Genomic DNA, 15556 nt, shown 5'->3' on the forward strand with positions numbered 1-15556 from the left:
TCAATATAATGAATCAAGACTAGAATAGTAAATAAAAGGGTCCCTGGCCTACAGGAAAAAGCTTTCCTGTCTGGAAGATGCAACAATTCAGAGTTTTCTTCATGTTCTACAATAAACTCAGAAAACCCAAATGAAATGTTAAAAAAGCAAAAGAAGCAAGCTGTCAAGGCTTGGAAAAGCTTATCAGTGTTGAGTACACCATCCACTGTTGCCTGTTCTAGTCCTAATATCAGGGAATAAAATTTTGTCCTAACTTACAGAGGAGAAATGAGAAGCAGACTTTCCTTTTTCCCTGTTGAATATTTATTTTTCATTCCGTTTTCAAAATGAAAATGCATTTCTGTGCAGCTGGTAAAGGAAGGAGCTCTTCAGTTCATGGTCCATAAAGTGCTGCAGGAATATTAATATCTTGATAGAAAGCAAATATGTAATGATAGATATGATAATCTATCTGTCTATTTATCTATGTCCCCAAAGGTCATTCTGTGAAAAATCTGCCAGCTGAGCCAGGCCAGCAGTGTGCAGCATTACACTGATGTAAGGTTACCTGTTCTCTTTGCTACAGCTAATGAAGAAGGAGGAGCTGGAAGATGATTTACTGGGTTGTACACTGGAAGACCTTCTCCAGTTTGATGATTACAACAACGACGGCCGCCTGACCCTGCAGGAGCTCTACACAGCCTTCCGTGAGTCCCTGGTTTGGTCTGCCCTGGGTGTTTGGAGCATGTGAATATCTGTGAGAGCACTGTTGTCTTCCTAGGTGTGGTCAGCGAAGATGATCCCTCTTTTGTCTTTAATGCCATGGAAACACTTTGGGAGGTTTGTTTCCAAAGGTGTCTGCTTCACAGCATAAGCATGAAGCAGGAGGTCGGTACAGGTGTGTCAAGTTTATTGTTTTCTTCTGTGTTTTGTTGTGCTTCTTGTTGATGGCAAGGGAGAGATGGTGGCCTGGCCAAGGTCTGTGGACCTCAGGATGTGGTTTGATTAACCCTAAAGAAACAAGATGGAAACCCGTCCAAAGGTCCTGTGGTAATACAAGTTAGTTTGCTGTGGGGAAGGTGATTACTGAATATTTTGCCTTGGAATTATGTTTTCTACATTTTGTTTCCATGTTAATGAGTGTATTAATGTGCAATTGTGGTATAAATCTCAGCATCCTGTACAAGGATCTGGGGATCACAGAGCTACTTAAACAGCGGGATATAATAAATACTTGTGTTATCCCATTTATCTTCATGAATTTATGTTCTTGCTTTAATTGAAACATTTGTTGAAGTCCTTCCCTGGAAAAGGCCCACACTGTCTCCTTCATCTGGGCGGTAGAAAGTTGTACTGTTGCCTGTTCCTTTGGAATGCTAAAGAAGAAGGGAAATGGGCAGGGTTATTGAATAATCAGGAGAGTGATCTACAGAGACCTTGAGTGTGGTTAAGACATTGTGGCTAAAACTGAAGAAGGATTCAACCATTGATTCTGTTAAGTGCAGAGAAAGGGCCAATAATAAGCTGGTTACCTCTTAAGCAGGATTATTTCCTAAAGAGGGTGATGTCTGTTTTCTTGATTTACAGCTTTTCATTAAAAAAAAAACAATTTAGATAATAATCACAGAACAGTTTGGGTTGCAAGGGACTTTAAAAATTATCAAGGTCATCTCCCTGCCATGGGCAAAGACACCTGGCACTAGACCAGGTCATTCCAAGCCCCATCCAACCTGGCTTTGAACATTTCCAGGCATGGGGCAGCCACAGCTTCTCTGGGCAAACTCTGCCAGGGCCCCACCACCCTCAAAGGGAAGAATTTCTTCATAAAATACCCAATTTAGAGCCCTGCACTCTGTCAGTTTGAAGCCCTTCCCCCTTATCCTATCATACCATGCCCTTATCAAAAGTCTCTCTTCAGCTCTCCTGTAGTCTGCCTTTAAAGACTGGAAGGTTGTTTAAAGTGCTTTAAGATTAGCCCCAGTTGTCACCATGGACGTGTTTGAACGACACATGCATTTAATTCAACACAGCAGATACACAGTAAAACATAAAATCTCATACATTAAGAAGGCATAAAGTATATTAACCCAGCTATAAAGGCTTGACATGCAGTTATTTGGGAGTATATTTGGATCAATGGGTTCTCAAAGTCACATCAACTCAAACCTAAATTCCAGGAATTATTTCTATGGGTTTTGGTTCAGTGAATTCTAAGTAGGCAATGAAAATAAGACAAGTACAAAATATTAACCAATTAATAGTGATAGTATTGATAAACTGCAAAACTGTTGTAACATAACACAAGGTGTAACAATGACTGTTTGTCAAAGGAATTTTTTATCTGAACAGAATTGCTCACCATCTGAAGCTGAAAACCAGATGACTGCTCCATTTTCAGTTTTTCCAGAATCCCAACTTTTATCAAGCGTGGGTAATGGCTCACCAGCTTTTAATTTAAAACCAAAGTTATTGATTGCAACTTTTGAAATTTTGGGAACCTGGAAGCAAATTTAGTGCCTGGTTAAAGTATATTTTTTCCCTTTACTTTATTAAATGATGTAGGAAAAAAAAATCAAAAATACTTTAAGCACTTAAGGGCACACTTTGGTTTATGAAAAATTTGTTTATAAGATTTCTGCTTTGTTATGAGTCAGAATTTGGCTTGCAGCAGTTATTTAAAGGTACCGCATCCTGCACATTTCCCCTATTTTTTGCCTCTTAGAGAAATCTTTTTGTTGCTTGCTCACCCAAGCCATAAATTGTGCCTGCCACAGGCTGGCAACAAGATAAGGGCAGGACTGCTCAGCAAGCTGAGGAACATAATTACCAGAATTCAGTGACATCAGAAAGTCCCAATCTAATTTATCCTCTCAAAAACTCTGTCACATCTCTTTTGGTGCTCTGTGCTCTGGTGGAGTGTCACAACGTTGGAAAGGTTTGAAAATGACCTTGATAATGTGAGGAACTTCCCAATTTGACATTCGTGTGCTGTGTTAGAAGTTACATTTCATTTTAGAGAGTCTTGTGGCCTTATAACTCACAGAGCCACAAAACGGCCTCTCTCTCTCACCCCAGGTGTGTCTCTTGCTTCCCCTTGACCCATCCTCTCTCTCTAAGATCCTCAGGGACCCAAAGCTTATTTTTCTTCTCCATTATGTTGATCATCTGTAAATAAATGAAAAGTGCATGGATGAGAGAAATCCAGAGTTGTACATTTTCTGAAATGTGGTTTTACCAGTACAAGCTCTACATCTAATAGGTGCTGGTTTTAATCATAACTTTTAGCTATGCTAATAATTTTCCTACACATTTTAATGCACAACTTTGGATTATGTCAAGAAATAGTGGCCTTCCTTCTAAACCTGCCATCTTTCTTCTGATTTTCTAGAAGTTCTTTTGTTCCTTAATCCCAAGAATAGAACTGTTTAGAGTTTTCTTGCATCTATAAGAACGAGTAGAAATATCTGTTAACATAGGATTAAAGTGTCAACTCTTCAAAATGCGTTAATCATACACAAGTAGTGCATGGGACAGATGAAACACTCTCCTGGCAGCTCTGGTAAGAACCACTTGTAGGTGTCTTCTAACTCCTCATTAAGAAGTTTTTATTTAGATAAGGAGTCTCAGGACCATAATTTTTTAAAAAAATTAATTTTTGATATGATGATCTTGAGATATTTCACATGCCAGAAATAAAGTACTAGAAAGATTATCTGTCTGTTGTCTTTTCTTTAAGTTGTCACAAAGATTCAATGCTTGAGTAATAAATTAAAGGCTTAGTTGTCATAAGAGCTAAAGCAGTGCATGCATCTAATTAATCAGCACAGAAATAGTCTGGTGAGTTGGCAAGCACATCACCCAGCTGAGTCATTTAACTTTTAAGAATGTTCAAGTGGGTGGTTTTTGGATATACCTTCTGGCACTTTATCTGACTGGAGGTCATTAGAATTAGGTATGACACTTTGGACATTCCTGTTGTCTTCTCTAATGGGCAAGTGACAGATTGGCAGATGTGAAAGCCCAACTTAAAAAAAAAAAAAAGTCTGTGTAATCTTCTAGATCTGTATCATCATCATCATCATCATCATCATCATCATCATCATCATCAATACAGACAGGTCGATTTGTAATACAGATAATTGAGGGTGAGGGAAAAGGTGCATTCCATAAAAATGCCTTCATCCTGTCAACATTGTTTATCTTATAAGTAGTTATTAAGCCAACAATAAAATTCCCTTAAATTCTAAATCATGGCCCATTAAAGTACTTTCCTGATGTCATAGCTGGACCAAACACTGTGCCAGCACCACCACCAGGGAGTGGGAGACGAGAGTGAATTTGAATGAACTGGGTGAAAAAATTAATTGAGAGCCTGGTCTGGGCATTTGTGTCAGGTAAATCATTGCCAATGCAGAAAAGCAGTGTTGGACTGGCTCCAGATTTACTGTAGTGATCCTAAAATCTCCAGGAGTTGTATTCCCCACAGCCATGTGGTGTGGAGAAGGGAACAATCCATTCCTGATTCCTCCACCATTCTCCAGAGGCTCATTAGAAGTGTGGAGTATAAGACAGATATATTTTTGAGTTATGAATGTTTCTGATTCACTAGAAACTACTTTAGGGCAGAGCTTTTAATTGTCCCAAAACTGTGGGCATTGATGCTAACTCGGAAAAAGCAAAGCTCTACATTGAGAAACAGGGAGTGAAACACAAAAAGGGATTTGTGGGGTCAAGTGGGAGAGGAAAATGCTGAGTGAGGAAGAAGCTTTCAGCAGAGTATCTGTTCTTGGTAGATATATCAGCATACCTAACTCTGTGGTCTCATAATAATAAATAAATACTGTTTGAGGAAAACAAACACCCCTATTTGGTATCTCTGTATGGCTGTGTGTGTGTATGCACTCCACATAAGTGTGACAAGCCAGCTGTTCCAGCAGCAATTGCACCTATAAAATCCACGTTCAGATGAAGTGTTTATTCACAAATTCATGAAGCTGTTCTTGATGGCACAGCACCTACAGTCAGGTATTTGTTGCTGTTTCCTTCCAACTGGATTGTTCAAGCCCAGATAATTATATTGGACAAGTATACTGTGAGATAAAATGTTCTGTTTGCAGTGTTTTCTTAAGGAATGTTGTAGCAACAATTATCTACAGAATCAAATCATAGTCCTGAAATATTGACATTTTGTGCCCCATGCTCTGCCTCTCCCGCTGTTGTTTCCCTGGTATGTGATTTTTTCTTTCATGTTGCTTCAAGTATTGGTACAAACTTGGAAATTATTCATTAGCTCACCAGCATTGATTGCTTCTCCTGTGAGCGATGTGATATCCCAACTTCAAACACGGTTGAACAAGCAGGGGAGCGACAGCCTCTGCTTTTGGTTTGATGTGGTGTTAGAGGAGCTACTCAGGAAAGAAATGAGGTTTCCTTTAGTTGGCCAAAGCAGCCCATTCTTGATTGCCTTGAGGAATGGTGTGCAGATGTGTAACTGAGGATGAAGGCAACTCATTGGGCATTTAGTAATAGTAATGTTATTATTGTTACTATTGTTATTGTTATCGTTATTAGTGCATTAATAGTAACTTAATAATACAATCTTATAGCAGAAACAAAACTAAAAATATTAAAAATCAAGGGAAAAAAACAGAAATTGAAAACAATTCAGCTTGATTCCTGCAGGAAGTGCCAAGTGGCTGAACAGAGATGACAGAAAAACCCAACAAGCACCCAAATCACTGCAACAGCACTTTGTCAACAGCATTCCCATTGCTGAGCCATGACACCATGCTGGGTTTTTAGCCATTTTGAGGGTGGAGCTGGTGTGTGTTGGAGGCAGACACAGCAGCTCAGCACAGGGGAGGGTGCCCAAAGACACAAGTGGGCAGTGCTGAGCTCTGAGCATGTGCTGGAGAATGGAGGTGCCTTTGATCAGCTCCTGAGAACACCCTGCTAAATATGTTTTGACTTTAGATCATTTTCAGAAGCACCTAACTCCTTGCCTTGCACATAAATGCAGTGTAATATGCTTGGCTTGAGCACTAGAAATGATCCTGCTATACCTAGAACTTAATTTTTGTCTGGTAGGATGCCTCAGCTGGGGATATCACAGTGAGTTCATCTGTACTGTATTTTAGTGAGCAGCTATTTCTTGAATGTGGAAAATTTTCTTGCTTGGATTTTCTTTTTTTTTTTTTTTTTCTTTCCTCCCTTGCTATCAAAGAAATACATTCTGCAAAGAAAAAAGTTGATTTCTTTTTCTGTCTCTCTTTTAAAGTTCTTCTCACTGTGAAAACCTTTAGCCCTTCAATTCTAAAATTTATCTCAGGGCTCCAGCAAAGTGCCCTGCATCGTTTGCAGTTCCACAAAACAGCTGTCACAATCAGGTTTGTTGTGTAGCCTCAATTGTTTTGCTGCATTTTGAACAAAGCAAAAGGTATCCTCTCAGCAGAAGTAAAAAGATCTGAATTAATTTGTAGCAAGAAAGACAAGTTTAATCTAAGCACAAAGGTTCTGAAAGCTAAAATGTGGTTCCAGAGAAGAAGTTGAAAGTGCTCAGATCAAGAATAATTATGTTATGTGTGAATGCATGCCTGCCAGTGGAGAGAGGGGACCTGGTTTTGCTTTGGGCTAAAAAGAGAAATGTTTCCATGTTCAGATCAGACATTAATTCATTTAATCGGGGCTTCTGCTCACCTTTGTACTCTACCCACTTTATATATTTTCACATTATGACTTCTATTAAGAGAGCCTACTCAAATAAAATTTTATCAGAATTAATGGTAAACACAGGTGTGGTCAGAATGACTGTGGTTACATGTCAAGAATAGATGCCAGATTTTTGCATGGAAATCCAGGGAGGGTGCCTGACACTGACACTGGTTTGGCTGTTTCCATGTCAGAATCTGCACACTTAAATGTCAACTGCTAAACTCCAGTGTTTTTTCCAATAGGGAAGTGCAGAATGGTTTGGGTTGGGAGGGATCTTAACCTCATCTTGTCCTAACCCCCTGCCACAGGGACATCTCCCACTAGAACAGGTTGCTCTGAGCCCCATCCAGCCTTGAGCATTTCCAGGGATGGGGCATCCACAGCTTCTCTGGGCAACCTGTACCAGGGCCTCACCACCCTCACAGGAAAGAATTTCTTCCTAATATCTAATCTAAACCCAGGAACTTTCATTTAAAGCTGTTTCCCTCTTGTTCATATCTCTCATTTCCAAAGATACCATCTGTAAAATGTCAAGAGTCTTAATATGCAACGACTGAATAAGAGAAAGTGATTTAATTACAAGTTGTTATTGGAAATCTATTGTCTGCAAATTGCAAAGAAAACTCACTAGAAAATAATGTACTGTTGATCTTAAAATGTTTTTCGGGGTGCATTGATTTGTTAATCTTGGTTTTAAATGCAAGAAATTGCTATATGGAGTAGTGCTTCAGAGGTGATGTAGTACAAACCACATCAAATGTCTACACACACACTTGCAGGACTAGAATATTTAAATATTTATAACTATTTATGAGTTACTCACTGGCACATAAATCAGGCAAATACCATTTCTCAAAAAATTATTTGATCTGTGCCAGCAATGTTCACTGAAGCAATTTCACATACACAAATAATAGTATTTTGGGTTACTTGCAAACACAAAATTATGTCAGTGAAGAGAAAATACAAATATTGGTGAAATCGTAGAACGGCTGACAGTCCTAGACACATGTTGAGTCACCATCAACTGTTAAACAAATGTGTAGATGTGGTACCTGGGGACATGGTTCAGTGGTGGCCTTGGCATTGCTGGAATAACAGGTGGACTTAATGATTTTAGGGGGCTTTTCCAACATAAATGATTCTATGTGCACCTTCTAGTCATGTAGTTAGGCGTCTAAAAAGTATAATTTTAATTTTCTATGAGGTGGGAATGAAGAAGTGCAGGAGTTCTTTATGGAATTTGCAGGCTTCCTTATGGTCTTGCAAAACCAGAGGCCATTTCTGAATGAAAATTGGACCCAAAATTGAACAAAAAAAAACCTTTGTGTTGTTTTGGGTTGTTTTTATTTTTACTTTTAAGACATATTCTGTCTCTGAGGAATTTTTGAAGCAAATGCAGTATTTTCATGAAGGAAAAAATATTTTTTGTTAAAAATGAGTAAAATTACAGTTACAATGCCTAAGACTTTACATGAAGTCAGAGGCATGATATGGCAGGATTCTGAGCCAGATCTTGTTTTATTACATACAGGTCAGAACATTTTAGCTGCACTTTTCCCATTCTTTCTTGTTTTCTCTCCTTGTATTTCCAAGTGGGTTATTGCTAGAGTTTTAGTTTCCTTTCAAAATCAGCCTTCATCTGAGGAGAGCTGCTGTGAATAGTCTCTGCCTTTACAGGTGCCTCATGGATGCTTTGAACTGCTTGTCCATTTACATGTTCTTTGTTTTTTCTTCCACTGGTTGAGCAGATTCATAGCTTCTAAGGACAAAAATGTTCAGATATATTAAAAAAAAATTACCCAATGCAGCCTCAGTCCCACAAGAGTAAGTGCAGAGGGTAAAACTTCCTTTATTACCCTTCCCCTCCCATATTACTTTCCCCATCATCCAGGCAGGGATCATGCTGTTATTGTGTGTTTTGTCACTTACTGACCCTTTTCCCAGGATTAGTGACCTCATTTGTTTTTCTTTTCATGGTTCTACCCTGCTTTCCTTGTTCCTGTATGGTCACTGTTTGATAATATAGTTGTATACGTGGTTATATTAAAGTGCTACACCATGCACAGAGACAGGTTACTGACCAACCCCAAAAGCTCAGCACGACAGTCCTGCCTCACACTGCATCACTCTCGGAAGTCCAAAGTGTCAACTGGAATTTCTGTGTTCATTCCAGATCTCAGTGGAGATATTGAACAGATTTGGGCTTTGGATGGCTCTTGAAACAGCCCCGTTTGAATGGATCCCTCTGCGAAATTATTTTAGAGATCTGTCCATCAGCCAGTTCTTAGTTCATTTAGGACAGACTTTATTGTTACTGTACATCACTACAGAGGTGCAGTGTAATCAAAATGCCAGAGCAACCATCAGAAAATTACTGAGTACAGTACATATCCCCAGTGCAGTGCTACAATTTATGGAGAACCACAGCCAAGATGTTTTTATTTCATGTTCTTCACAGGAGAAAATCTTGACAAATCCAGGATGCCCAGATAGAAACTTTAAAAAAAGAATTGCAGTAGAAAATTGTGTAAGGTGAACTCCAAGGTTGGGTCTGCTTTAATACTTCCAAAAAGAATAAAACAGGATGCTAGCCTTTAGAAAAAAAGTAAAAAGCTTCAGAGATGCTCCAGTGGCATCAGGATTTGAGGTGAAATTCAGCTGTTGCCAATATCTGTCTTTAGCACCACCATAAAAAACTCATTCTCAAGATTCTTGATCAAAACTTCAGAAAGAATATCAAGAGCCATCAATAGACATAAATAAGGGCAAGCTCAGCCCTGCTGTGCCTCTCAAGCACTGTTCCTGCTGTCAGCTTTTCCATCTGCAATACATAAAATTCAGCTGCAGAATTTTTGTTTCTCTTTTAGCAAACAAGTACAGACCCCACTGAACTCATGCTTTATGCCACACTTTGATTCCTGTAGCTTTCACCACAGTTCAGACACTGATATTCCAGCAGTGTTATTTGAAACTTGCTGCTTAGAGAAATAATTTGTGGCCAGGATTTAACAGAAGAAAAATAAAAAGGAAATACACTAAGTATATGTATTTTTATAATTTGTCATTCTGTTCATCATACAAACCTGAATAATGTGCTAGTAAAGATCACAGGTCCTGTCCTGGACACTAAAGCACTTGGAATAGTGTCCACTGCTCTGTGGCCAGCTGGTAGCACCATATACCACAGCCCCAAAAATTGCTGGGGCAGGGGCGTGATGCTGAGGGTGATGGAATGGGGAGTGGGAATGACAATAATTACACAGCAAAACACCAAAAAGGAGTGGGGTGAAAAGAGAATGAAAATATCCTTACCCTGGGATTTCATAGAGTATATATACAACTTTTAAATATGAAGTTAAATGAGAGAATTGAAAGCTTGAAAGACCAGAGTACCATTTCAAATACCTTTTCAGACTGTATTTTGATATGAACTGTGTTTCACAGGGTTCTCCCATGTCCTGATTTCCTGTAGTGTCAGGGCAGGGCTCTGGTCTGATGGGGTGACTCCTGGAACTGATTTCAGTTGCAGACGGATTTTGAAGTTTTTCCTGAAAGATGCTGCTCAGACAGACTCTTCCTGTGGATTTTTTTCTCCTGTCTGGTTCTGTGACCTGGTTCATGCTTCATTGTAATAATGGAGAAAATTCAGCTTTCTCCAATGTTTCAGGCTACCACAAGTGGTGTCATCAATCCCAGCCCTTTGGTGAAGCTCCATGTGATTGATGCCAGGGGTCCTGTCCTGCTGTCCACATGCAGGAGCAAAAAAACCCCAGGTTAGTTTGACCCTGATCTGTGAAAACCCAAGAGCTGTCACCAGTCCTGACACTGTATGGCCAAGGTAAGGCACTGTCACTGCACTGTTTGTTTTTGGTAGAATCAGAGAATCATTAAGGTTAGAAAAGACCTCCAAGAATATCAAGTCCAACCATTACAGCAATACATGCATATATTTAATATGCATATGCAACATATATGCATATTTTAATATAACATTTCACAGCTATTGTTTGATAGCTCTTACAGTTAAACTCAAAACTTTTGCTGCACAAATATCTCCCTTTTACATTCTGCTCACTCCCAAAAAGCTGTTAATCTAAGGAACCCATTGCTGGGATGCAGAAAAGACATCATTTCTGCCAGGAAAATTCAAGAGGTGTACATGGAGCCCTCAGCAAGTTGCTGAGTGGAAATGCATCTTGGTACTGCTGGCCCATGCTGAATGTTGGTGGTGGTGCTTAACCTGTCCATCAGCACATCCTGTAACAAAATTGGGAGCTGAAGGAAAAACATTTGTTAATGTTTGTGTGGTGAAACAGAATGATATGCTTTGTCACCTGCTACTCAGCATCTGCCCAAGAACATGGTGGTTTACACATCTGGGAAAAGATTCTTCTAGAGGATGACAATTGTGGGTATAATAGCACATATAAAGTTACAATTTCCTGCAGTGGACTTAAAAAGTAAGCATTGTTCAGGACCTAATTTGCAGGACAGGAGTCTCATTTCTTTATTGTTCTTAGAATGCCGATGTGTTTTTCTTTAATCTGGTAGTTCTGCAGCAAGACTCTTTGGTTTCTTGTTGAGGACACCTTGGCTGGGATGGAACACATGGATCTCCCATCCTCCTGCAGCAGGGAAACCCAGATTCATCAACAGACTAAACCAGCTGGAACCAAAACTCCTTTTTCTGCCCTAAATACCCAAACAACAGCTTGTCAGTCCTGGTATCTGTAGCTGATATGCAGGCATCACTAGACTGGGTTTACATTCCTGTAGGACCTGGAAGCAAAGTTCTTCCCAAGCAAGTGATAGTATCTGGTTGCATTTGGTTGTTGTGGATAGTGGAGGCAGCTGCCTTCAGTCTCTTCAGGGGACTGCAGTTTATTGTAGCAACAGAAAAAAGCTTTATGCCAGATTCTCCCACAGTAAACAGCATAAAAGTCTGCCCTGTCTATCCTTAATTCCGATAACACTGGTAGCCACCAGTAATATCCAGCCTTTGCAACAGTCCATAGGATAATTTACAGGCTTAAGAAGGTATATAATGGAGATATGTTGTGGCTGTTTTAGCACATCTCCACTTACTCAAATACTAATTCCTATTGGGTTTTTTTTTCACCAATAATATATATTCAGTGCAGCATTAAACACAAAGAATACAAATGTGTCTGCTAGGTAGGCTGGCTTTAAGTCTGCTCAGAAGTGTAGTGTGTCTTCTGGCAGGTCTAGAGAGTTGTGTGGCTTCTAATGCAGTTTGCTAAGCAATCATCTGCTAAAATATGAGATGTATATGAGGCTAAATTTGTTACAGAATTGCTATTATCCTCATTATTTTGTTTTAAGATGTATTTTTATGAACCCATTCACTCTAAGATGCACTCATGGAAAGACTCCAGTATGTTAATCAGTATTTATTGAATATCAGCGTAATGGGATGAACAGGCACTGTGGATTGTAATTAATACATTGACATGCAGTGACTGTAGCTGAATTGAAGATGTAAACAGCTTAGTCTTAGGACAGAGTGTGCATTCATCTTGCATTGCTACATGGACACCCACCGAGTCAAAGAGCTCTCAGAAATAATGGAAATGCATCTTCTTCTCCCACTCACCCAAGTGGGAGTCTTTTGGCAACAGCAAAACAAACTGACATGGCAGAAATACAGTGTGGCTGCTAGAGGGGCTGCTAATGCATGAACTCCTCTGGAGAGCAGCACATCCCTCCAGCGTTATCCATGAATGAGAGGGATGCTTAGGATATAAAAGAACAAACTTGGCTTCTGCCATCCACGTAAGCACAGCTAATGTCTCCTCTTTGTCCCACCTATCCCTTATCCTGCAGCCTCTCTGAGCTGAATTCAATGAAAACAAGTGTGTTGAGGGAGGGATTTGGCTCAGAAAATGTTTTTTTTTTCCTTTCTCAAACACGGTGAGAGTAACCCACTTACTGCTGTGATGCATTAGCACAGGTGGCCTCCAAATGCAATGCATTAAACAAATTATGTGAGCTGCAAATAATGGGGTTTGTATTCCAGTACATAAACAGGGCTTTGGCAAACACATAAACCAATGGCAAAAAGCTGCTTTTCAGATTTCACTTTTCGAGTCCTGCAGTGAGGCACTAATACAATTATGTCAAAAGTCTGTTGAGCAGATAGAAGTAATGAACTGTTTGATTCCTGCTCTGTGAGAGCTCTTTAACAGCAGATATTGAGGAATGAAAGATTTCCCCTGCACCAGGCATCATGCTTCCAAGAGTTTTACAAGTAACAAAAAAAGAGAGTGGCAGGTTAGCTTCATTCATCTGGCTCTTGGGAGGGGATCAGCAGCTCTGAGCCATCATTGATCTGCGCTCCTATTGTTAAACATAGGCAAGAGAAGACTTGGCAGGTGTAATTTCCTTTAAGGAGAAAGCAGGACAGAAGGGAAAAGGAAGGCTGGGGGACTTGGTCAATGTACTGAGCCATCACCTTCATCCTCCTGTGCAGTCACTCTCTGAGGGGCAGCTCTTCATCAGGCTCTGCAAGCGCCTCATGAAACAAAAAGTGCTTTAGTAAGTGTTAGTGATCTGCTAATTTCCTATAATGAAAGAAACTTGGAAGAAATCAACAGGGCCAGTGGCAAAGCAATTTCATTACATGTCTCCTGTCAACCCACTGAATAATTTACTCTGAGGAATAGATACGAGATGCACGTATAAGAGGATGAAATATCTTATGAAGCTGTTACACAACTTGTGGGGATGTTTGACTTCCTGTGGTTATTATTGCTTTTGATATTAGTTTTTGTGGAGGATGCCCCATAGGAACTGGATTGTGAGGCCCAGCTAATTTAAAATTCCAGCATCAAAAGCTGTCAGATAAAGTCTATTTTAAGTTGCTTGAAATAACAGATGTGTTTCAGTGCAGAGGAGGTAACAGGTGCTGGGCTCTGCAAGCAGCCCAGTAAATGCTGCAGTTGTTGTAACACCTGTACAGAGACAGTGGATGTGCTGTCTGAGACTCACTGTTTCTCTTTTCATTTTTCTTGTGAAGAATTACCAAATAGTCAGAGTAACCAATATGATTTTACTGTGCTGAAGTTTTATCTAATTAGTCTTCTGGGTGGTTGTGCTGTCAGAGCCTGGGTGAGCCCCAGCTGATGTGCCCAGTGTCCAGCAAACTGAGCAATGTCTGACTTTGAAGTGTGTTACTTCTTGTAAATCTGTTATGTATCAGGTTTGTGTTCAAAATACAAATCCAGCACACTCTGAGAGCCCTTGCCTATTCCAGTAAGTTGGAATAACAGGTTGCCCAGAGTTGTTGTGGATGTCTAATCCCTGGAGGTGTCAAGGCCAGCTTGGATGGAGCTTGGATGGAGCAACCTGGTCTGGTGGAAGTTGTCCCTGCCTGTAACTTTGATATTTTTTTAAAAGCTTATTTACTTCTAAGTGGAATTGTTCCTGGGTCACAATTCACCTATCTATACATATTTGCAGTGTCTTTTGACCCATTTCTTCTGCCCACTTCATAAAATCAACAAGACATGGATCACCAGGGCAGCCTGCCTTAAAAATAAATAAATGAACTAGTAACAGCCATGCAGGAAAAACAGCCCAGGGAGAAATAAAAGCTGCTAATTTATATTTTTTTTTTACTCTGTCCCTGCCTTCAGCAGGCTAATACAGTGCAGGATCAGGGATCCCATGTGGCATTCCATCCCATCCTGCTGGTTTCCCGTGCCTGCTCGCTGCCACCCAGGGCCACAGAAGTTGACTGCCCATGGCCACCAGCATCTCCACCCCCATCTTCACATGCCTGGCTTCCTCTTCTCAATTAGTCTATTTTATCCTGTACCTACATCTTTCTACTCTGATGTAAATAAAGGAAAATGTTTTGAAATTAAGGCACAAGAGGAACAGGAACAATTCCTATTTTGCCAAATTACAATATTTCTAAGCTTTGTCCTTGAATAAGTCATGAAAAGGATGGCTATGGGTCAAAAGAGAAGTTTCCTTTGTTGCTCAGAAATTATTCTGAGTTAATAGCAGATGTCTCTTAGCTGTTAGGGGATATAGCATCTTTCTTCCATTCACAGGGGCTGAAAAGCTGGAAAAGTCAAGAGTAACTTTTGTCTCTTAACTCACAAATCTCTTTCTAACCAGAGTAAAAACAAAGCCAATTTTTGTCACCATTTTAAATCCTTCTAAACATATCTATTTCAGGACTTCCCCTGTCCTACTCCTCTGTTGTGGGCTGTCTCTGATGTCCCTGTGCTCTCCAGTGGAGAAAGAAATCCATTGGCACTACACATGAAAACCTTACATGTTTGCTCATTCCTGTGCTACAAACTTCTTAGACACATCCCCATCAGCCTTAGATGTGGAAATAATGGTGGGATTTTGTCCAAGTGAATTAGGTGTTGGAAGCTCTGCTGCTTTCTAAGGAGGGATTCCAATGGGAGATATCCCTGCTCCAGCTGATGGACAGCATCTCCCTGCTGCAGCAATGTTTCAGGAGTTTCTTTTCTCTGAACTACTTGGGCAGCACGTCAAGAACTATATCCAGATTTTCCATTATGTAATTTTCTTATAACTGCTCTTCCCATTGTTAGCCTGTGCATGATGGTGGAGGTTGGTGTCAGCCATGTGGAAATGCCCCTGCTAAAAAACAGGGTCTTTCTGGTCAGTGTTGATTTGTGTGGTTTGTAGCTGTGGGAATGGTGCTTCCTGACACCACTGTGTGTCCTCTACAAAGTGAAGGGGAGAATAATCCATATATTAGATAAAATCTTCAGGATTTTGCATGCTTGAATACTGGTACAATGTCAACATTGTAATCTCATCAGATCACAGGGTAATAGTTAAACCAAAATGACAAGAA

At 40.0% G+C, this 15556-nt stretch overlaps 1 protein-coding gene across 5 annotated transcripts in view; it reads left to right on the forward strand.

Annotated features, from left to right (window-relative positions):
* The window catches only part of FSTL4 (follistatin like 4), a 205468-nt gene that overhangs the window by 109402 nt on the left and 80510 nt on the right, over positions 1 to 15556 (forward strand). For all 5 annotated transcript variants that reach the window (XM_005523495.3, XM_088063734.1, XM_088063735.1 and 2 more), the window contains one exon: positions 566 to 686. In XM_005523495.3, the coding sequence (XP_005523552.1) occupies positions 566 to 686 (121 nt within the window). The remainder of the gene's footprint in view (positions 1 to 565; positions 687 to 15556) is intronic.

The sequence above is a fragment of the Pseudopodoces humilis genome, chromosome 17 (genome assembly GCF_049639895.1).
Source record: "Pseudopodoces humilis isolate 2021_Gansu_Grassland_sample_001 chromosome 17, ASM4963989v1, whole genome shotgun sequence".
Lineage (NCBI taxonomy): Eukaryota > Metazoa > Chordata > Aves > Passeriformes > Paridae > Pseudopodoces > Pseudopodoces humilis.